The 25,256-nt window shown below is 39.4% G+C and overlaps 1 protein-coding gene across 2 annotated transcripts in view; it reads right to left on the bottom strand.

The window, feature by feature from the left end:
• Positions 1-20,121, bottom strand: part of LOC113153387 (vesicle-fusing ATPase) — a 28,278-nt gene extending 8,157 nt beyond the window's left edge. For both annotated transcript variants that reach the window (XM_026346992.1, XM_026347000.1), the window contains exons 1-6: positions 20,041-20,121; positions 2,783-2,868; positions 1,196-1,295; positions 1,001-1,040; positions 573-739; positions 361-471 (exon numbers count right to left, since the gene is read on the bottom strand). In XM_026346992.1, coding sequence (XP_026202777.1) covers positions 361-471; positions 573-739; positions 1,001-1,040; positions 1,196-1,295; positions 2,783-2,868; positions 20,041-20,052 — 516 coding nt within the window. In that variant the 5' untranslated portion in view covers positions 20,053-20,121. The remainder of the gene's footprint in view (positions 1-360; positions 472-572; positions 740-1,000; positions 1,041-1,195; positions 1,296-2,782; positions 2,869-20,040) is intronic.
• Positions 20,122-25,256: the final 5,135 nt, after the last annotated feature.

The raw sequence follows: 25,256 nt of genomic DNA, 5'->3' as shown, positions 1-25,256 counted from the left end.
ATGAGCAACACCTGACTGCTCCAGATAATATCCAGACCATTCAATTCTGCCAAAGCAATTACATGCGGGCTCTCTATCAGTTAAATTATGGAGGGGTGTAATGTGTTTGCTCAGAACAATCAATGAAATCCCAAAGGTGCCAGAACTGAACCAGAATCTCATCATAATTGAAACGCATCAACAAAGTGCATTCAGCTACAGCCTGACTACGATCTTGTTCCCATTTTCTGACATTTAGACAGACTGGAACATTTAACCACAGCAATAGATGTACTGCACAGAGGCTTGTCAACAGTGATGCTGGAAAGTTTTCTTGTCATTGGTCTGATGATAAATCTCGACATAATGTCGGTCAGTTACCTTCTGCTGTTTCTTTCCAGTGGCTGGTTCTCCTTTGAGGATGCTGGCATCCATAGCTTCAATATCCTTAACCACCAAGCCAAACAGCTTGTCACAGAAGCTAAACACTAGCTGAGAAGTGGAGAGACAAAAGACGAGGATTACAGAGCAAGAGCAAAAATGAAGAACAGAGGAAAAGGTCTCAGGATATTTTGCGTCTAGTCAGTATGAACCTGCTGGGTGACGGAGAAAGCCTGGTTGTTGAACTGCTGGATGAACTCGGCGGCCATCTTGTCCGAGTCATAGGGAGAGGAGTCGGTGCTCTTCTTCTGCAGGAAGTCGATTTCGATTGTCATGGCACCAATGCACTGCTTTGACTTATCAAAGTTGTAGTTGGACACTGTGAGGACAGACAGAGATTCAAGCTTCATCGAATCATCAAATCGCTTCATCAAATTCCTACTTTCGAAGGGTTGGCTAAAACAAAACAAGCAAAACTGTCCAGCACAACACGGCCTCCAGTACTCCATGTTGCATGCTAAGTGTTGGTGACACCTGTGGATCCTTATGGGTTAAGATAGATTAAAAGGACGATCTTAAGTGCAAAGTTTCAGTAATTCAGTTATCACCATCAGTATAATGTTCAAATAGAGGACGATACCTTCCACCTCCTGGCCAATGGAGAGCCCAGCCCATTTCCTCTACAGGACAGAGAAAGGAAAGAAAAGTAATGCAAGTGTGAGCATTATGCCAGATGCTAGTGTTTAGTAATGTGTGTGTGTGTGTGTGTGTGTGTGTGTGTGTGTGTGTGTGTGTGTGTGTGTGTGTGTGTGTGTGTGTGTGTGTGTGTGTGTACCTGTGGCAGGCTGAAGGCGATAGTTCCAGGTGCCACAGTGTGGTGGGTCTTGACTGTAAACGCAAACTTGTGGTTGGGGGTGGTCTTCACAGTCACGTGTCTGCAGAGATAGGAGACAGCTTGTTTTTAACACCATCCATCCATCCATCCATCCATCCATCCATCCATCCATCATTCTAAACACATTTCCTGTTAAGGGTCATGGGAGAACTGGACCAATCCCAGCTGTCACTGGGTAAAGGGTAGTGTAGACATTGGACAGGGAGCCAGTTTTTTTTTTATTTGGGTTTTCATTGTCACTGTGGTGGACCTGACAACATGAAGAAAGAACCACAACAGGCCCGTTCTACTACTGAAGAACCAGAACCAGTGATTGATTACATCAGCTCTATGTCTCAAACAGCTTGAATGTCACCAACCAGAGAAGAGGCAAAACCCAGGGATGCAGAGGATTGGACAGCAAGAGAAGTTGGAGGACGGAAAGAAAGTAAATTTTAAAATACTGCTTCAGTAAATCATTGTGATGAATTTCTGTTCCTGTAGTCCAGGTCTCAGGAGGTGAGGAGGTGAGGAGGTGTTCCGAGGCCATGCAGCACTGTTTAATTGGCCAATTTCACTGAATCATTATTGACAAGTTGTGATTGGTTAATGCCTGATGGTTGCTAAGATACTAAAATATTCTTCTTCTTGTGGGACCTTTTGTAATGTCTACTTCTAATATTGAGGATGATAAAGCATATAACATTATATTACACCTATGTAGCAGGGACTCTGTCTGTTTCTGGGTACAGTAGTAGTTATAGAAGCTTCTTTAAGTAATGACTTTAAAAATGTGGACTACAAATTGCTAAATAATTGTATTACTATAGGTTTAATCTGCAATAATCAGCACCAATATTGAACCTTCTCCACGTTGACCTATGTCTACATGTAACTGTAACTGTGAAGAACATGCACAATATGCTATTTCCACATGTGCAGGACCAGCTTGGTGGCACCGAATGATGAAGACAAGGCTTCGGTTGACATGGCAGTGAAATGCTGTAGGATAAACTGAGATCACACATTTCATTTGAGACCGGTCATGTCTTTAAAACAGGTAGAACAGTTGCTTTTTTTGTTTCACTCTCATGTCTTAATATTAACTAATTAACTGTTACATCTGCTGCTGCAGCCGTTCCTTATGAAAACTTTCTGTTGCTGTCAGCAGCTCAACGCAGTCACTGTTTTCCATTAGGAGCATGTCTTATTTTAACACAAAGAGACACCTGCAGCAGCAGGAACACAGTGAAAACCAAGGTTTTCCATTCATACCAAAAATCTTAATAAAACCTTGACATGACATTTGGTTATTCGGGTCATTAATTTTTGTGTTTTTATATCAAATTCCTGCAACTTTATTTATCATTATTACAAATCATGGTAAAATGACAATGATCCCACACTGCAAGCCTGATTTTGTTCTGATTATAGACTGTGACCTGCTGTGTTTTATAAGCTGGGTAGATGAATGGGTGTTTGGATAGTTGGGAAAATAATTGGAGAGAAGCCCGAGCGAACGATGAACAGGCGATAATGACTACTCACTGTCCTGACTGAAGATCCTTCTCGCTCACCACGGCACAATTAGTCAGAGACAGCTCATCTGTCGGGCATCGTGCTGCTTGCATGGTCTGGGTTAAAGAAAAAGACAGAGGAGGAGCAGGAGTGAAGGAAATAAAAAAAGGATTAGAGTTAAAAGACAGTGAAATAAAAATTAACATTTTATATTGTAGTTGATTTTCTAGCATTGCAGGAATTCTGAGCATGTGTTACAACAAATCTGCACATTCTTCTTTCTTATAAAAATCACCACTGACAATGCTTCTTGGTGACAGTTCGGTTGGATATCCAGGTGTGTTATGCTTACTCCAGCCTCAAGCAGAGATGGGGAGTGGGCCACCGCAATGTGGTAAGCTCACTTTTTTTAGACTCCATACACCTACACACTTCTACTTCTAAACTTAAATCTAGTCTTCAGCCCCAACCACTGACTTTTATATGCCACAAAAGGTGGCAACTGTAAACTCTGTAAACTTTAGCTCTACAGTACTGTGTAGTACTGTAGAGATAAAGTAGAAACTGTTGGGTATGTTGAGGAACCTCAATGTGCGTCTTTGTCTGGGGCCCAACTAAGTCACCACAGGAGCTTTGACGTGTTCTGGCACAGAGAGGCTTTTCCTCTTTACACTTCTCTAATAGTTTCATTTAAGTGTAACTGTTCTACACCCAAAGAGGTAAAATGATCCAATATTTCCCACACAAAAGAACTAAGAAGACAGAAGAGTCAATAAAATAAAGGCATTATTTCTGTAGCAGGTTAATCTAGGTAGCAAGAAGGATGAATCATATACACTGTAGGTTCACTTTTCTTTAATGGAAAATTGTGTTGTACTGTGTGTGGTAATTACACATGGTTACAGTGGCTTTATAAATGATTTAAAATGTTTATTTAGCATATAAATTCATATGTATCCATATTATATTCTATTGTGGAAACTGTGGGTGTCTTTGGTCTACTTGCTAAATAAGCTCTTTAAATTAGCACTTAAGCATGTTTGGGGAGAAGCTCACAGTATCAGATGTTTGAACATAAAGCACATGAAGAATCAATACTGGCAAACCTTCAGTGTATGAGCACTGCAATGACCAGATGGTCAAGAACAGACAGACTGGCAATAATGTTTAGAAAAGTTCCATGTCTGTGAAAAACTATGAAGAAAAATCTTTTTATGACTCAGGCTTGAAAAAATATATAAAGTAGGAGATTTGTCACTTGTCAAGTCGTCCATGTTTCTCTAAAATCTCTACAGTGCTTTTCATGTCAAGGACACACTGGCACGTGATTTCAATACAAACTGAAACGCTTTTACAAAAAAAAAATCACCATCTCCTGCAGAAAAGAAAGGTACAAAAATCAATTGCGAGGTTCCACAACCAGAGAAATTCCAATGCACATCACTGCAGTCTGAACATATGAAGTGGTAACCATAGTAACTGCATTAAGCAATGAGGCAGAGTCCCTGATAATAAATGGGGCTTTACTGCTGGCTTGTTTATCACAGACTTGAGTGTCACTGTCTTTCACAGGCTGCACAGGTTACTCTATCACACGATGTTCCAATCTTTTTTCCAGTGTGATGCACTGTGCTTATTTGATCTGTGTTGTATTTCATTTAAAGCTACAAAAATAAAAGAAATACAGCAGCTCGCTTGTGTACAACACTTCCCTTGAAGATCTCAGAACTAATATTGTCTAAGTTGATGTTTGTGTTACATTCTCCTGACTAACACTCATGTCCTTACATGATGTACAAATGATGCACAATCAAGCTACAGTACAAGCCACACAGAAGGGGGGTGCAGATTGATTGCAAATCACGTCATTGACATTTGTAGATCATTCTGGTATTTTATAGAGAGGATAATTGATTTCAAAGGAAAGCGAGAAGCATATTGTAGACTGTGGAGTGTGTATGGATGATACTGTAGTCACCATTAGTAACACATGACCAGTGCCTATACAAGGGCTGACAGCATATTCCATTAGATAAACCCTGATCTTTCAGTCATCAGATCTGTTACATAGTGTGAAATTATTGACAGTGTGAAGTACATATAGAGATGGGTATCATCAGAATGTAGTGGTAAGAAAAAGCAACCCAGTAAACAATCAAACAAATGGAGGTGTTGTACTGTATACTGAAAAAAGAAGGTGATCAAGCAGTGATCCTTGTGGAACGCCAGTGGCAGGAAAGTGAACACTTGAACACTTTCTCCTGACCATAGTTTGAATGAGCTCTGTGTGAAACAGGACTCAACCAGTGTAGCTGCATCATAGATGCCTATTTCAGACTGTAAAAAGGGAATCTTCTCACCTAAAAATAACTGGGACAGATTTATTTTGTCACTTTCAGGGGCAGTGAGAATACAATACCTTCACTACAAAGGAATTAGCATCAGTTTTCAAATGATAATGAGTTACTTCTTAGTTTTACAAACTATAGTTTCATGAAAAGATATATGATGTATGTAGAATTTCTGCAAATGAGGATTTTTGATGCAGTGCCTTTAGTTGCGGAATTGTTGGGCCTCCTCTTTTTGAGAATAATTATGGATTACCGGCAACTGGTAACCAGCCACTGTTTTCCCTAATCTCCAAAATTCTGCAAAATCCACTCATAATCTCTATAGTTTCCCTGCCAAAAGTACAAACACTCAACTCAAATCGTTACCTTCCTGTTAACCATTATTCTCCTAAAAACGTATACAGAGAATATAGACTGAGAGATGATGGAGACAGCCACATGAGAGCTAAAGATAAAACTCTCATAATTTGTACACTGTGTATTAATATGTAAGAAAATGAGTAGGCAGTAGATACAAAAAGGAACTGGGAAAATAAAGACAGAGACAAACTGGCTGGAAACACTGCAGTGCTGGCATGTTTCCAACATCACCTGCAGCCCTGTAGTCTGGCCAGAGAGAAGTGAAAGTGAGCAGCATGTCAGATGCTAGAGCCTTTTACTCATTATAATGATCAATGTTTTCATTCTCTTGTCTTATGCTGTATTTATTTTACAGAAGTACAGTAAGTCAATGAATGGATATTTATGTGTTTTAACGTTCATATTCATAAATAGCCTCATTTAGATATGCTATTATAACACATTCTGATACATTGTGAATTCCAGGTTCAGATTTAGGTTATGCCCATTACTTGGCCATTACCTGACTAATATTTACTGTATTTTTAAACAGGAGTTGTAGCTGAAATATCCTCACTTTATAAAGTTGCCATAATGAAGATGTCAGTATTGTTAATTTAAATATTCAGTTTGACAGATTAACATTTATTTGTCTAATGTTCACACTACTTCTAGGTCTGTGTACATTTACACCAACTGTTGGGGGATGTTTCTGGCATTTACTTCAGATGCTAAATGTTCCAGTGTGATCATCAGGTATTTGCCGCCTGTACCTGTCTCATGTTTGGTGCTCCAAGTATATTTACAAAAACAACTCCCAATTGTAGCTAGGTGTGAAGTTGGTGAGAGCACTGAGAGTTAAACAGAACAGCAGTGGGATGTATAACTGATTCAATGCAGTGAAAAAGATTTAAAAGCTGAGGGGCAAAGCAGAGCTGAGTGGAGGTTTAATTTAATTACTGTTAATAGAAAAATGTTGAGTACTCCAACTTTTCTGAAATTCACATTTGATTCTATTACTAGCCCCTTTTTGGAAATATAATTGTTAACAATCAAGCAAAAATGTTTCTGTTCAAAATGGTGATTCACAAAGTGAGGAAAGAAAAAGAATTCCTCCAGTGGAAAATATCAACAATGATACATGATACACAAAGGCATTTCGTGGTAATAGAGATGGGAAGTATTGTGTTCAGCAGTAGAGCAGCATAATAATCAATATGGATGATAAAGAGGGCAGCACAGAGCAAACGCAATGAGAAATACTTGGAATACAAATATAGGATTGCCATATTTATCTGCACAACATATCGCATCTAGGTTACCTAGAAAGCATCTGGGTAACCCAGAAAACACTGAATATCAAGTTTCAAAACACAGTTTATATAAAACCCAAAGCAATAACATTTGAATGCATGTGCAGTGTCAATGATTTAGTTAGAATCCCACGCTATGTTTGTTCTGAAATACAGTTTTTTAAAGTCAGTCTTACACATGAGAGATGGCAATCCTCAGTTTTACTGCATAAACAATGCAACCTCCTTTAACCACATTTAACAATATCAGCTGTAAATACTAGAAAAACTACTGTGAACCTGGGTGTATTGGCAAAGATCTTCTATCATACAACTGATATTCAATGTCTAAGATATTGAAATACCAACTCTATTTGTTGATAGAGACAATGGAACATAGTTGAAAGTTACTGTAAAAGCATGAAGCTCCATGCTTATTCAATGAGCTCATGAACTTCCCAAGAGCCAGAACCAGTCTCTTTACTTTTTACTGACATGTTTGCACAAGCTGATTATAAGCTAGTGTATAATATAAGCAGGCATTTACGAACAGTAATCATGCCTGTAATGTGCTCTACCATTGGTCAGAACCAATAAAACCAAGCAGTTGTGTTTACCATGGTCCTGGTTTGCCATGTTAACATTTACTAAATGGCAAGACAAAATACAGCTGAGGCTAATAACCATTTCCAACTATCTCTGATCTACACACTGTTGATTAACTGGATCAAGTGTGTTGAGCCAAACAGAAGCTGTAAGTGCTGCAGGAGAGTGGCCCTCATGGACCAAGGCTGGTCACCCCTGGCCTACTGACTAATTTACCTAATTGACTAATATCTATACAAAATGAAAAAAGTGAATGGACAAGATTACCGTCCACAGACCCACCTTTAGCCTTATCTTACCAAAATACCAGTTAAACACCGTGAATGCACATTAATCTGTAGGGCATTGTGGTGCTGCAACTGCGTTATCTACTTTAGTAGACAATTGGGTCCAATCATCCTTGGGTTTATTTGAATAGGCATTAGCTGTCATCAGGCTCCCTTGTGTCTAATTTCATAATAAATAATTAGCTTACACAACAGGTTTAGGTAGGTTTCCCATGGGGGTGTTTCAGATCCAGAGTACCCAATGTACCATCACCTCTCATTGAAAGATACTGAGAATATACTCCTAAACAGTGGTTTAAGCAACATTTTTCCTTATATATGTATCTTCACTTGAAATCATTGTAACGCTGTTGACTGCCCACTGGCCATGACCTTCAGTGTTCATCATTACTATTGTATCTACTGCTTTAGTGGTTTCCTAAAATGTTGTAATTATCAAGTCTCATTTAGGATCTTACTGCGGCTGATGTGCTATAATATCTCTATCTATTTCACCGGGTGATATCTGTATTCAAAGGAACAGCCACCTGAATCAAAATGGCAAGCTCCTAATGGAACAAATCCATTTTGTTCTGGGCTTTAGAGAATAAGCATTGTGTGGGAGCTACAGTGCACTGGGAGTTGATTAATGGATGCTAACTCATTAGCATTTCCATTCAGTCAGCATGTGACACCAGCTTGACATTGCAGCTCAGTGACTGGGATGCAATGGTGTCTCCCTAAATGCTAACTAGTTCTCCAGTGGACAGGACATGGCTCAAAGCAGTGATGCACCTACCCTATACAGCAATCCAGTCAGAGGGCCACAGACAGTTAATGCGCCAAAAGTAATACCCACATGAGTAGGAATGTAGCAGCTCGATTTGAGAGTCTAACAGGTATATTTCCATACATACCTTGAAAAATATTACGACCTTGTGGGCGCCAGCGTAGGCAAGCAGAGAGGAAGGACAGAAGACAGTATTTGAGACAGAGAGGGGTTCAGAGCAGCAAGCTGCTGAGGCTGAGGTGCAAAGCTGTAATGGCTGAAGACAGGCACATTCACATGCATGGACTGACTCAGGCATGCCACACCCATACTGCAAAGAGATCCCCTGGAATGGTGACTAATGCATGCAGGCCAGAGTTGGGGTTTTACTTTGACTGGATTCAAAACCAAAGTCTCTAATGATTGCAATATTTAAACAGTTTCTAGATCCAGATTAAACCCAAGTCTGGTAGTGGTGTGATGATGTCAGTCATATGCAGAGTGCTCTGCACATCGTCATCATTAGAGACAAAATGCTAAATGAATGAGTTGGTTTTGTGCTCTGATGAGTTGAAGTCATTGTTTGGTAATGGATGAAAAAGGAAATGAAATCATTGTGACCATACTGGGAGTACTGGGAAATTTACTGTGATGTGCCCTTTGGTGATTGACTCCTATATTTCAAGCAATAAATAATTTGGTTGTTGAGAAATTAGTTTCAAAATCCCAATTCATTTCCCTTCTAATTTAGGGAAGGTAGTGATTCCCACCAGTACTAGCCCTGTTATTGCAATGTGTTTTGTTTCCTGTTTTCTTGTTATGGCTGTTAAGACTGGATCAGTTAGTATAAGCCCACATGCTCAAACAGATAAGACAACAAAGGTGGTAAAACAATGTCAGATGAAATACATAAATAGGTCTTATCACAAGTAATCATGTTAACATCATCTGTCTTGCAATAATTCCCCAAATGCCTTCGTCCACCAGATTCCTCGGCAGAGCTGTGTTGCCTATAGGAAGCTCTGAGCGCACTCTGACAGCTTTTGAAACTCGAAAGAGAGGCGCAGCGAGGTATAACTTCAAGGAATGTATCCTTGGAGGAGCAAAACAGGATATTAATGAATAGGAAAGAACTCATGTTATAGGAACAGTTTGACATTTTGAAAAATACCCTGAGAGTTAGATGAGATGTTTGTCCAAGAAGCTTGAGCTTGCAGCCAGTTTGCTTACAGCACAAAGACTGGAAACAGAGACAAGCCGCTAGCCTGGATTTGTCCCAAGGTAACAAAATCTGCCTACCGGCACCTCTACCACCTAACAAATGATATCTCTGAAGAAGCAGCTCCCTAGAGGCTTTACTGGTTGCCTGGCAACTGGTCCATGTGAAGACATTTTCCAATACATTACTGATACATTAGTTATTGTCCCACTTGTTTTTAGAGATGCTGGTTGGAGGACTGTGTCACCTTTGGACAGAACCAGGCAACCTCAATGTTTCAAGTAATTATGCTAAGCTAAACTAACCTGCTCCTGCTCCCAGCTACATGAGAGTGATGTTATTCTTCTCAACTTTCTAACAAGGGTTTCACATCTTGAGACAGGTGTAACAAATATAATACTTTCCACTTCAGTGTTAGAGAGGATCTGCATTGATTAAATGCATTAATAGACAATTTCTTGTCTTGACTAGAGTCACTGCTGTATGCCTTCACCAACCAGTCAAGTTGAAGTTTGAATGAATGCCTGTCCAGACTGATATTTTTTTAATGCAGTTGGTGTTTGTGCCACATGTAGTAAAGTTCCCTCCAAGCCGAGAATGGGCCTGAGATGAGGTCACAACGACCTTGACCTGTGACCTTTGGACATCAAAATCTAATCACGTTATCCATGTGGACTTGTGCCAACTTTAAAGAAATTCCCTTTGTGTTTCTGAAGTCTCAAGAAGGGAGTGAAGGATGGATATCAAAACCCAAAACACTGCGACGGGAAACACGATTCTGTAACATTTTGAACATGGAGAAACATCAGTGACAGTTCAGTAGATGAACTGCTGCTGTTAAGTTTGTTCTCCTGGCTTTAAATCGTGCCACTGTAATTAATACATTTTACATTTGTTGAATTTTGAACAGCTTTTTGAGAATTTGTGCTGTTTCTGCAGTTCTGCTGCAGAGATGAAAAAAGACGCCCTGAGGAAAATAAAACTTTGGCTAATGTCTCTGTTTTGTCTCTGATATTTTGTCTCTGTCTGCTGATATTAGAAAACTGTTGTCAAGGAGTTCCTGTGAGCTGCTGTTGACTCAAATGGTTCATTTCTATTTGTTGCTGTGTAGAAATCTCTCTATACTTACTGTAGATAGAAGCAATGTGTAATGCTCTATTCAATTTCTAGCAAACGAGATGTGGAAGCACGAGAAAACACACGATGAATCAAGTGAAAGAATGTTTATTTACAAAAAGATATGAAACACAAAGTCACAAAACACTATAAAACTATAAAACTAAGAAAAAACAGATTTTAACTAGTAACATACGTGACACACTAGCAAACTAACAGGGAACACGATAGGGAATGAATACAAGATAGGTGACAGGTGAAGGGTGTATGAGAGGAACGCGGAAGAGAAACAAACAGGTAAGATGCTGCCCCAGCTGTTCCGGAGAGGAACTGTAACAAATTTAATCTATTTATTCCAGCACATCTCTCATGTGTAGAGGAAATGTCCCAATAAGATGACTTCAGTTCATGGTGTCACCCTCATCTAATACAGAAGATTTTAAGTAGGTAGATTCTAAATCATCAATTGATAAACCTAAATGAAACTTCTCCAGTACATTTTTAGCAATGATAGTTTTTAAAAATCATTTGTAATTATTATGATTTAATATATGTTCTACATCCCATCAGCCTTGAGCCTGTCACACATCTTTTTTCTTATTCAGAAAGTGGCTGTGTTCGCCATGTAAACCCACAGAAGCAGGGAGCAGCCGGACAACAAAGCGGCCACTCCTTGCTTCTTCAACTCACAGTTGATCTAAATATTCCTATAATTAAAAGCATCCCCTTAAACTATTCATCCTGCTGTGTCTCAGGGGCAGTGTCCAGTTAGACGTCTGCACCTGCAAACTGTGGGTAATAAAGCTGCTTCTGCATCAGAGCTGTTAGATAGCGACACAGAGGATAGTTCCCTGTTGATCGGCACAAAATGAACTTGATACGAAAAATCTAATTAAATTAAAATTAAATTTACATATAATCATCATTGTTTTTTAACCATTATGGGGAAGGAAAGGTGAACAATGGATAAGATAATAGAGAGATGGATGGATGAAAATGTATACTGCGAAACATATAAAAGTACATTGATATTTATTTCGAATAATTAGTTCACTACATAAATGTCTGTTATTCAAGCTGTTTTCAAACTGCCAGACAGTATCTTTTTTTTAATCACAATTTCTTGTGGGAAACCATGTTGTTTGTCCCTTGTGACACTCTCAACTTAGTATGAGGAAACAATTAAAAACTCATAAAATATATGAGTTTTAATTACTTAATTCTTCTCATCCTCTGGGCTCAATTTTACTTTGTGATCTTACTGCAGAATATCGGTGCCAAACGAGTTTGTTGTATTTACCAATTCAATTTGAAAACTGTGTGTATTTTCCAATCTTAAGTCAGGCTTTATCAGTGCATGTTTGATGTTGATCAAAGAAAGAATCAGCTTCAAAGCCCTTAATTACTTCCTGCTTGTTGCCATCAGCCCTTTTTGAGCACATTATAAAAATAATAAGCTACAAAAAATGAACCTATTCACTTTCCTATTTAAATAAGTCACACTAACTAGTTTCTTGGCAGTCCTCTAGTGAAGATGGTATTAAATCAAGAAGGTTTCAGGGCACATGCTGCGATGATTCCTCTCCCACATAGTTGTTCAGGAGCACTTCAATGATCTCAAAAAATTTATTTATACATAATTAGCTATTTTGCAGGCCATGATAAATGCATTACAACGGCTGTGATGTAAAATGAAAATATTGCACTTCAAAACTGAAAAGGCCTGTTGTTCAAAGTGCGCTTACGTCATTTAAAAAAATCATCTAGTGTTTGTTTCAACCGAAATCAATCACACCTCAAAATGTCATGCACACAGTAGAGTGCTACCCTTTCTAGCCTGTTCAGGTCATAAGAAGTGAAATCTCCCTGGACATTTGAGGTCTCTAACCAACTTTACTAACACTGAAGAAGCTATTTGGGAGATTGGTGAGAAGATTTTACTGTAGCTAACTAGAAAGAAATCCAACTCCCACATAACCTCAGCTGGATGACTGATGCTTTTTTTTCTTCTTTTATATAGTGTTTTGTACATCAAACCAACATCTGTAGCTATATCAGCTTGTGGATTACCGGTAATAGATGTTAGGAGATGCAAGTCATTGTTGGTATAAGTCTCTTCAGGAGATTTATGCTTTATCCTTTAGTCCTACTATGTACAGTATAGTTACTGCAAACATACATGTTTGTATTGTGATCTATAATGTGTCATTCTGCATGTCCATACAGTGCATTTCCTATGTGCTCTATGCTGTACACAGAGTATTTTCCCCTTAAATGATTGTTTAGGCAGTTTTTTCTTATCAGATTTGACAGTGTAATGCACCAGAGGTCATATGTTGTACAGATTGTGACGCTCCTTCATACACATGTGATGTTGGGCTGTATAAATCAAATTTGACTTGACTTGTATATGTGTGTGTGTTGTGTTGGCTTCCCCACAGCAGAGAGTAGGTGTCTAAATATAGCTATAGCTCAGAGATCAGGCCCTGCATCGAAACAACCAGGGATTAACCATTACTTACACAAATGCGTGTGCAAAACACAGATGTACACACACATTTTTACACACATGGCCACTTGCATATTGAACATGCAGCTACAAGATGCAAACAGACACAGCCTGTAAGGTACAGAAAACACAGACATATCAGGTTTTCATTCAAATGGATTGTGCCCATATGTATCCACAGCTACTCTAATAGAAGACATAAAAGAGGTAGTTACTGTTACACACTTTCTGTCTGTGCTGGTATAAAACATGTCAATAAAAATTTGATTGGCTCACAACCTGCCATAAAACATCCATCTAGTGAACTGACTCATAGCCTACTGGTGGGAGTAAACATGTTGGGTTTTAGCATCAAGTATGGAGGACCACGGGTGTCATGTAAATAGATATCAGTATACATTCAGTATATTGTATATTCTTTTGTATATATTTTTTGTTATTGTTATTATATTAATTCATATTATGGAATTTTAAGTTAAAGAGTGCTATATAATTAGGCTGTTAATACATTATTGTGCTCACATGTATGCCTTAGTGGCCATTTTGCATAAACCTAGAAGATGACCGTCTGCAGGGGTGGTGTCTGACAGATGATGGTGGGCCACATGAGCCAAATATGTCCCAGTCCAACCCTCCCATTTGTGGTTGATTTGTCTTTAAAGCAGAGAAGACATTCTTATTCTATTAACAAGCTGGTAGTAATGTCTTACATGTTTATGTCCTATATGCTGTTTGGAGGCAGGGAAATGTTGAATGCAGAATGGGACGCCTCCAACCTCGACAATGCATTCTGTTACCTTTAAAATTGGATATGGGTGCTAAAAGAGAGGTGGGAGCAGTGAAACAGATATGATGGTCTAGCAGGTTTTTCTGCTGAGCAATAGTTGGGCGATCTACAGGGAAATCATGGGGTTTAGGAGGTGTTTGTTTAGGAAAAGAAAAGAACCACAGAGGAGAATAAACACATATTGGGAGCGCTGCCATCGTTTTTAGCCCACTCACTTCTTCCATTACATAAGTAGGCATCTTTTTGTGTTGTTTTTTTTTTTTTTCATATCTATCATATCTAATTTGTCTAAAGCTCTTTACCTGTCTTTTACCACTGTCCAGCCACACATAGAATATTTGTGTTTGAGGCCAGAACTGTCTGCCAACAAAAATGTATTTGTTCTGGGTTCCTACCAACACAAAAGAGAGACATGACACAAAACAACAGTGCAAAGATGTTTCTACACCACATTAACACTGACCAACTGTATAAATCAGCCACTATTTTGGGTACAACCATGTTAGTCTTGGACAAATGCAACGTTAACATGCTTAAGTCCTCTCTCTAATCCAGTAGCTTTATGAAGCCCAGATGGCTCATGAACCCCCCCCCCCCACCACCACCACCGCCGCCAGAGTCTTCCTGACCCATTTGACTCCACTCTGACTCCAAGCTGACTTTCTGTTTAAAGGGGAGGAGGACTGTGTGTGTTCAATTCAGGCCACAAGGCAAAGACAGAAAATCCCTGTGTGAATCTTGAAGTCAGGTTAGCATTTAACACTGCAGATCGATAATCCATTAAAGTCTCACCACACTGCTCAGTTTAAGACGGCCTATTTAAGGTGGTCACAGCCCAGTCTCTACTGTTTTTGAGTCTTTGCTGTGCTCGTCTGTCCTCGTTCTGAGCGTCAGCGAGTAATTATCATCTTCAGCAAGTACTGCATTATTCATTATTCTATTCTATCCAACAGATGTCTTTGAAACAGACTTTGAACATGTAGGGACACTGCGATGCATGTGGTCTGCAGTCGCAGTCTTTGAAGGTTGCAGCCCCTGAACTGAGTCACAGATGTAGTGTGAGGAGCGGAGGAGAAAACCCGTTCTGCGCTAATGTAAAATGTAATTGTTAGCTTAGCATGACCCGCTAACTAGTACAGAACAGTAGTAGTAGTAGGACTTCCTAGGACAAGATATGTTTTTATTCTGCTGTTATGTGGAGTTATATTGAAAGAAAAAAAAATCACAAATTACTTTACTACCTAGATTTTATTTGAAACTGGTTTTAAAAGCTGTCAGAGATTAAGCTAATGTAAGCAGCTCTATCCTGCTTTATATTGTCTTTTAGGAAGATCGCATTATAGCAACTGCAGTCAAACCCTTTAAACCCTAATTACTGTTAAATATGCCCACTTTGTCCTATTTCAAAAACAATAGTGCATAAAACTATAATACAACTTCATTTCATAAAACAGGGTCATGGTAGAATGACACAGCCCGGCCTTACATTTTCCTTATCATATCAATACACTAGAAAGAAAAATATTTCTTACTTTTTTTTAAAGAATTTTTAAGATTCTTGTTTTTGAAAAACAAAATAAACAAAAACAAGAGCAAGAACAAGTCTGCTTTATGTTTCCCAGAGACAGCAACTCTAGCAATTAACGAAGCTAATGTGAGCTACGACTGATAACTGATGAATCTGGCCCTGCATAGCAACAAAAGCTAACGGCTAATTCATCACTTACTTTATAATCTCACACTCAGAACAGCGCCACAACAGGCAAACACCGATTCTTATTTTGGCATCAGTAATGAATTCTTCTTTTCTCCTCCCCTCGGGAAAATCGGCAAACGCCGGGTCAGAAACAGGAAGTCAGTGCCCGTGAAGTCATACACTCTTTCCCTTTGCCCCCGCTCAAAGCGTTCCTCGCCATGCTATCCCCAGAGCCATGAAAAATTCATGAAATGAGTTATCAACAGATAAACTCAGAGGCCACCACCTGCTTTGAATGTGAGAATTGAGAGAGATGATTTAAAATATGAATAAACCGCTTTTCTACAGCGCCACCGGGCAAATATAGCACTTCTATAAACACAGTGCCCTGGTGGCACGAGCAGCACTGCTGGATGGAAACATGCATTTAAAGAATTCTCGCTAGAACATGATAAAACACCTTGATCTTTAGTTTATTAATTGCACTAGGCAGAAATTCTCTGGGATCATTTTGGAAAACAGTAGTTCTACAGCTCCCTGCTTGGTCTTGACCATGCAGTATTAATTACACAAACTGCACTGTATTAATCGTTATTGCTTGGTTACACTTTTTGAGAAGTGATTCTGTCTTTTGAACATGATGTCGACTCATCATGGTGTCAGTCTGAGAGAGTGTCCTGACTCTCTCACTGGGCTGTGGTATACCCAGCAACAGAGCATAGTCTGCGGGGCAGGTGACGATGAAGGGTACATGAGCGCATGTGGACATGCCAGTGGACATTTTTGACTCATGCTGGATGAATAAGAGGATTTCCATGCCACGCACATACACGCACATGTGTGTCCTCACTTAGAGAAATGTGCTGCACTGTTAAATGCAGATCCAGTCATCAAGTTCAAGCCTATATATCAACCCGGCACACTGTTTGAATTGTCTTTTTATATGTAAATGTACAGAAGAACAGGGGTTCAATTGCATCTGCATGACCAGGAAATAAGGGTGATGCAGAAAATGCAGAAGGTTGTGCATTTATTCATAGAAGATGCACCATGCCTCTCTATAATACCTGCTGTCATTAGAGCTCAACACCAAAAAAAGGAATAGAGAGGAATACAGACACTACAATAATATATTGAGGTGTACTATAAAAAGTGTTTGTAATACTAATGCTGATCAATAATTAAATATTATCATGTATGTGACATTTTTAGTGGAAATGGGTTTTAACAATACGATCTTATGTTATTTATATGTGAATTTTGGACATTTTATTGTATTTGTGAAATATTTTAGAACATGAAAAATATTCTTAGTAAGACATTTGTGATATTTTATAATAATAATTTTATTTTGTGTCATTAAAGCAACCACAGACAGTGACTTGATGCTAAGAGCCTTTTCTCTAGTTACAGCGGCAAGAAAAACTGCAATTTCTTGGTTTTCTGCTTAATAAATAAGTCACGAAATATGATGTAATCAAAATCCACTGACTGCTGAATGACTTTGAGAAATAAAATCCACCTTTTGAAGTGGCCCAGTCAAAACCCAGACCTGAACCCAAAAGTGTCAGCCTATACATTAGATTGATTTTGTTTACAAAGAGCACACAGATGAATCTGCAAGAACACCTGGGGAAATGGAAAACTGTTGGTTGGAGTAGCATGCAAATCAATAGCCCGTTGGCTATGAAGAGGTCACTCTTGTGGACAGGAGCCACAGTCGATCACAAAGTGTCAAGGATGATTGCTGGCTGTAAATAAAGATACAAGACTTATCTTTATCTGTGTTTCTTTGACTTATTTCTGCCTTTAGGTGGAATCTCGGTATAAAACAGTGAGGTTGATTGTTTGGGTAGGTATCTGTGGAGCATTTACACCAGCAGAAAAAAGCTTACTTTGGCCTGAGGTTCAAATCCTCATGCAAACATTTGCACTGATTGTAATAAGAGCATATTGGATCCCTCGAATGCACTTTTAACATCACATAGCTAGTTGCACCAGTGCATATTTAACATGTCTTGAAAGCTAATTTTTCAATTAACTTGTTGGCTTAAATAGCTTCCTGGATACAGCTGCAGGCCAATTCCATGGCTACTATCTATAAAGGAGAAGCTGCTTTTTTGTCTAGCAATGTGTGAAATTGATGGAGAATAAGAATTGTGATATATTTACATGATGAAAAATGCATCACATTAACTGTCGGTTAACTGTATGCGTGCCGTGACGAGGTTAGTCATTACTTAAAGTAATGCTCAAATCTAATTCCTCACATAAAAATGACAAATGAGAAGACAAAGTGTCCAGTGGTCAGACTGTTAGGATGCAGAGGTGGTTAGACGGTATCACAAAAATGCTGCTGTCATGGTCTGTCTGGGCTCTGCAGTAAAAATGGACTCTGGCAGGTCAGTGCTTCCCTCCAGCTCATACAAATGTATTTTTGTTTGTTTCTTCACCAGGAGCAATGAGAAAAGGGCTCGACTGCCTGTATTATCACTGTAGGTGTAATGTAGCTCAGTGTCACATTTCCACTGAGACAACTCTAATAAAAATATATGAACAAGCAGCTCATGACTCTGTGGAGAAGAGCAGCAGTGGGTGTCACTTCTACATCTCCTGTTTCTAATAGCTGTCTGCACGTACAAGCTGGAGGGTGAATGAGGTGCTCAACATAAGCCCGGGTGGGCTGTACACCCAGCAGAACAGCACAACAGTACACACCCATTTATTTACACTGATTCACATTCACTGATTTTGCAGCATGACATCACACAATGGGATCTCTTTGCTGTGTAATGCTACAGCTGTTAGATCAACCTGGGGGTCAGGATCCCTCTAAGGTTCACATGATAAATGTGAAGGATCCTGAGATTATTAACAAGAAATACAAGAAAACACATGCTGTCGCTTCACAACATATCATATTTCTCACTTCTCTCACTTTTTCCTCATATCTGTAAACATGAATCTACACCCAGTACCGTGTAGCTTAGCTTAAATAGCTTTCATTTTAAGAGTTGTAGAGTACCTCGACACAGATTCAAGGCAGCAACGAGCCATCAATAAAAGTGTGAAGCTAAACTAACCAGCTGTGAAACTATGTTCACATACAATAAAGATTAGACAGTTCCATCAGTCTCGTCATCTTATCCCAAAATACTATTACTGTTCATGACATAAAACTGTGGAGAACCACTGGTCTGGCACCGACACTTGGCCTGCGATGGGAGGATTGGAGGACTACTGGAAAAGGAACACGTAAGGTTTTCATGGCTGGGGTCGGCATGGGCAGGCCTTACATTTTTCCACCAACACATTATAACCATGGTATGATGTTAATGTTGTGATTGAACAGTATAAGGGATCTGGTTCCACTGTTTTTACTGAATGTAGTGCTCTAGCTAGGAATGAAAATTTAATGTTGCAACTAATGCAACTAATTGACATTTCCTTATCATTTGTCAGTACATCTGCGTTCCCTTTTCGAGGCAGCAGTGTGCAGCAGTTTTAAATGCAGCACAGAGAACAAAATGTACATTTGGGGGAATCCTCTTGATTTTAAAACAAAGGGCCTCCTGTCAATCCTGGACCTAAATAAATCCACACCTGCATCCCTCCACACTAGAACTTGTGACGACAGCAGGCTAGAAGGCAGGTTGACACAGGTTATCATCCTGACATCATCCTCCCTGTGCGACCCTGCAGGTTGTAGGTTGAAATGAATATGCACACAATCCACCAGTCAGCCATGCGCTGCTCTGCTCCTCAGCTCCGCAAACAGCGCTTACCAACGCAAAAAGGGCTGCAGATCGGCGACTAGAGCAGCGACGCTGAGCCCTGCTGTTTTCACCAATATGATCAAATGCATGCTGACACGAGTATATGTTGTGCCGCGTTGTTCTGACCACCCTGCGCTTCCCACACACACACACACACACATACACAAAACATCCCACTGTCATTTCCGATGCATAGTTAGTAAAAGCTTTTCAGTGGCAGCCGCGTCGGCTCAAGGGCAAGCTGAGCCCAGGATTAACCAGCGATCCTCGCAGCGAAGGAGGCGGTTCGCAGGCGGAAGGGCTCGGATGCTGGAGCTATTGTGCAGTCCGTAGCGGAAACGGTTCCCACTGGCACCTGCCAGGGGCACGGGGCTGCACCATCATGCGAAATAAACACCGAATTTGCAGTGATGGTGACATTCAGGTGCTAAAGCTGCAGTTTGAAGGCTCGCAAGACGTGTTTTGCGCTCAGGAGCCGTTCTCCTCGTTTTCCACACAGAATCACGCATAAGGTCGACTTTTTTTTTTTTTATCTACTATAAATAAAACATATATGTCTTACCCGGGCCGCCATCTTCACGGTTGGGGGAGGTCGGGAGACGCAGCTCGGGGCAGTGATTCACAGGACAGCAGGGGACAGTGAGCGGAAAGACTCGGCGGCGGAGGACGTTATAAGCCGCAGCGCACCACACGCTGATTGGCTGATCCGAGCGGAAGCGCGGTGACGACGGCGGCCGCCATCCTCAGCTCTCTGGTTTCCATTGAGGATTTCTGTTGAGCTGAGGCTCCTCTAAGTGTCACCGCGACGGGAGACGGGAACCTGCTTGAATCTGATATCTGTCAACATAAATACGAATGTGTTCTTCCAATTTCTGCTTCCATTTATCAGCTACACCAGTTTATCTGCCACCAGATTAAATAGGGCGTCTTTTATTTTGGTAAATATCACGCTGTTGGGCTCTAGACAGCGCCCCCCCGCTTACCACATCCTGTTGAGACGTAAAACGGTACAGGCACCCAAATAAAATGTATAAAAGATAATATGATAATGCTCATACCACATAAGAAAACGTCAACAGACAGCTGAACATGATAAGAGCAGTTAATATGCAGAAACACACACAACGAGTGACCTTGATAATTCAGCACCATGGACAGCAACAGGCAGAGCTGCTCTACAGTCACAAGTTATTGTTAGTTCCTGGAATTACTCCCTGCACTGTAATATCATTACTTGTTAATTTCATATGTCTATGGTGTGAGAAAAACTGTTCCACCCCATCCCGGATTCCTCATCTACACCAGTTGGACTGTATGTTTCACAGCCATGTCATGATCACATGTAAAGAAATTCAAAATAAAGTATTACATCCATTCTTCATGGTGCATCATAAAATCTACAAGCTGGAGTCCAAGTACATGTATAAGCACAGTACATGTGCTTCGCTAAGAAAACAAATAGTTTCACATGCATCCCCTGGAATGCATTGGAACATCAAAGCCAATTACTTTATGTTCGTGGTGGATTGAAAGAAGTGGATTTAAAATCCAAACACCTACAAACAATGTTCTGTGTGTATGTTGCTCAGTACACCAAGGGTTCCTTTCATAAAATACAATTCTGAACTTACATCACTCACATAATGTGTTGTGTTTTTGTCTTAAGCCCAAATACCTTTTAATGCACATCAAATACAACTGAACTGGCCTTGCTGTTCTTATTACCCTCAGAAATAATGTCTCTGCAAAAATATAAAAATGTTCTGGCATTGTTAAGTTTAATAATTGTGCTTTTGTAAAAAAAAAACATCCAATGTTTATTTAAGTTATTCTATTCCGGAGTTGAACCTTCAGTTAACTGCAATAGAGAATACAATAAACTACCAAAAGTGAACAATAAGCCAAATAATAATATGATACAAAACAAAAGGATCTCTGTGACTATAGCAACCTGGTATGGGACAGAAATAGCACACAGGTGGAGATCATTAAATCACTTTACAAAGTGACAGATGGTTCATCCAGTTTTACAGCTGGAACACATAAAAAACATGTGCTGATCATATTTAGTTTGATGCAGATTTAAGAATCTGAATCTGCAACGTAACTACCAGCTGAAGCTGTAAAATGGTAGCACAACCTTTCCCTTCAAAAAAAAAAAACAAAAAAACGACAGTCCTGCAATACATTTGTAATCATGATAGTGATTTAGTCAGTATAGCACAGTTCAATGAGGTCTTACACAGTATGTCAGCGTGTTACTAAAATGAAATATCTGTCCAAGAAGACTACTGTGAACTAAAACATTCCTGTCATCTCCCTGTTACATCATATTAAAGATTCAGCCCCTCCCTCAGCTATCTCCCCAATTCTTGGTGCTAAACCATACACAACAACATGACTTTATAGTCTGAAGAGTCCAGTGCTGATTTGTTCCACCTGCAGTGCAGAACTTTCACCAACGGACAAATATTTGTATATTTGTGTCAGATAGAAATGGGACAACATTTGTCTCTTAAAACTCCAGCAACTGGTCTCCACATTCACATTCATTTATGTGTTTTCTATGTTTTATTGTAATGAGTGTATTTGCGAATCACTGCATTGTGTTTTTGTGTAGCTTTCACAAACTATCTGAGGTTGTTGTATATTATAATTATTTCCACTCCTCATGGTGCATCAGAACATCAAAATAATAGACTCTTCAGTGCTACAGAGTTACTAGGAAATAACCGCATTGCATATAAGGAGCCTTTCTCCTTTCTCCTTCGTAGAAAATCTCAAAAATTCCTAATTACCACTGCAGCTCTGAACCAAAACTCATGCAGTCCTCCCCTGCAGCTGTTGATCACTTCAGCAACTCGCTGCTGCCCTGCTGTGGTCAGACTAAGAACTGTCCCTAAAAGGTCATGATGTCTATGTTTTCCATCACATGGCCTAAAAAATAAACAAACCACACCATAATTATGAAGGTTTTTATATATAAAGTACCTGTAACAGTTGATCAAAGTATTCTTATTTCTCACATACATATTCATACATCCACGTAGTAACAGACTGCAGCATCAGCACTCTAGTAACACTAGTAGCCTTGATTTTTGTTCACCAAAGATTCTTGTTTACAGAATATGATTCACAAATGAAAGGAAGGAAAACCGTAATAAGTTCATCATCATTATCATAAGCTTCATATGTCACACGATAGTTTTTGTCTTGTACGTGTAGCAAGGTAAAACATGGCACATAGTCATGAGTTGATCAAAGATGAGAGCATGTACAGGGGGAGGGTGAAGTCAATCCACACGTCTCTTCTCTGTGTCAGAAGGTTTATTTAGAGGACCAGTTTCCTTTCCTGCTTCCTGCTTCCTGCTTCCTTGAGTCTCTGTTTTGCTGTCCCTGCACAGCTGGAAGCAAAACCGGTGAACACTGTTGAGGGACTTTTTCTCATCAGTTCTCAGCACAGAGAAATACACAATGTTCTTGTCAGTGAAAAACCATAATCTAACATCCACATGATACTGAATAAGATATCACACTCTAGAATAAGGTGTCAAATTTGAATGGATCAGAAACAGCAAGATTGACCGTTCGCTAAAGTCCTTTCCTGAACAGGGATTGTTCAGTCGTAGCGACTGTAGCCACAGTCTGTAGAGACGGGAGATAATCTTTCTCATGCTTTTTTAAAACCATGAAAGACAAGTGCAAAAGTGTAAGAAGTGGATTTAACGGTGATATTATCTAAATAATGTAAAATGCAATCGGTAGCATGTCCGGCTAACTACCTTACTACCTGCATAACAAAGAATTCCTTTCAGGACAAAGCAGCACATATATTTTTACATGTGTTAAATTAAAAAAAGCCTTTACAACGTTATCCAACTAAATTTAAATTTGATAACAACTAGCTTACAACTAGCATCCATTGTGTAACTTTCACCACTGCGATGAGGACAGTTGTCGTCAGTTTAGGCAAATGTTGGCGTCTCTGTCCTGTTATTTGTTGAATTTGAGGAAATTCTGTTAATAGTTAAATGAAGAAAAAAGGATCAGATTTTAAATTTGTCCTGATAATATTTACATTATTATTATTATTATTATTATTATTTTCAGGTTTAAAACATTAGCTAGCAAAATAAGTCAGCAGGAATTAATAGAGTCAGTCAACTTGCTGAAGCTACATTAGCTTAATTAGCTAGCTATAGCTAATAAACTTCCCTCATAACGGACAAGAATTGATAAGATTCTGTCCACATCTTGTTAAAATCAGGAACCCGCAGTTTCAAAACTTATGAAGAATTTCTACGATAAATCTTTTATCATTACTGTTGTAATGTGAAGCACATAAACCTGAAAATTAAACAGGCGTAGAAATGGCAGCTAAAGATGGCGTGGCCTAGCGAACGGTCAATAACATCTCAAATGGACCACAAAGCAACCACAGATAACAGGTAAGAGTTCTCGAATTCAACATAGACAATCATCGGTTATCTGCTAAATCTGGGTTATATTTAAATCTTTGTATTGTATTACTCTGTAGCCTGTAAGCTGTCACCTTCAGACAGTTCTTTCGTCTGATACCCTGCTGTGATTGTATCCAACATACAGTTTTGATCTTTAAGTACAACAAATGATGAAAAAAGGAATTGCTAAACAGTTGTCTCTGGAATGCCATGGAGAGAAATGCTACTGTTCAGCCCATCAGGAAATACACAGGATGAAGGATGTGTACACATGCTTGTAAGCTTGTTGAAGCCGTGGATTCATTCTTCATATGCATATTTGTTCTATGAGGTCTGACTCTGGATTAAGGCTACATTTGTTTTTACAGCATGGAACCTACTGCAGCCCCGTTGGTTATCACCTGAACACGAAACACAACCAGAGTTAAAACGTCACCCTTATGGTGGCGACACCCTTACTGGAAAACATGGCATTCTGTTTTGGTAATACGGTGAATCCAATTTTACAAAGTGTCAGTGGAGCCGTTACTTTGACTTTGTTATCATATGAGCGAGTAGGACAAATGTAATTCTTCAGAAATTGGAAGTTCAAGAACAGAATACTGAACGCTCCAGCTTCGGGTGCCTTGGAGTTTCACTTACATTTTGCAAAATAGCATATAAAATTTCACTGTGTATTCAAATCACAAGCTTTCCACTTTGCCATCCGTGTCCTGGCCTTGTAGACACAGGCCCTACACCTCCTGGTCTGCTCTTCACAATGTAGCATCACTGTGAAAAAAAGCCTTTTCATGAACTTCCTTTCCAGTCTTGTACAACAGTCAGTGACTCTGAGTTGGCTCCTGCTTCTTTTCATTTTTTCAGTTTTTTTTTTTTTTTTTGTATGAAATAATGAGTCTGTAGAACAATATGGCACAAGTAGGCAGAGCTCTTTTAAAAACTGAAGACAGTTTATTGGCTACAGTTAGACTTGGTGATGTGACATCCTCAAACCAATGGACGTCTCCAAAGGGAACACGTAGAGCATCTGTTTCTCCTTTTGTTTAAAAGTAAGTTCCAGTTAGACCGTCCTTAAAGAGATTCTCCACCAATTTCACACATGTATGTAATTTGACTGGTCAGAATAAGTGCTACTCAGTTTTTAATAATTGTATAATGTCTTCTTTGGCTCTGGAGAAGTCTTAAAAAATAATACTAAAATAATACTAAAGTTGGCATTGGTCTTACATTTAGTGTGTTGTTTCAAGTACAGGTGAGAGGGTGAAATACAATCCTATTGGAGAGACTGACCATCTGTTTTTAATTCTTTATAGAAACC

Source organism: Anabas testudineus, chromosome 8 (assembly GCF_900324465.2).
Source record: "Anabas testudineus chromosome 8, fAnaTes1.2, whole genome shotgun sequence".
In the NCBI taxonomy this organism is placed as follows: Eukaryota; Metazoa; Chordata; class Actinopteri; order Anabantiformes; family Anabantidae; genus Anabas; species Anabas testudineus.
This window is presented reverse-complemented; position numbering and strand designations above follow the sequence as displayed.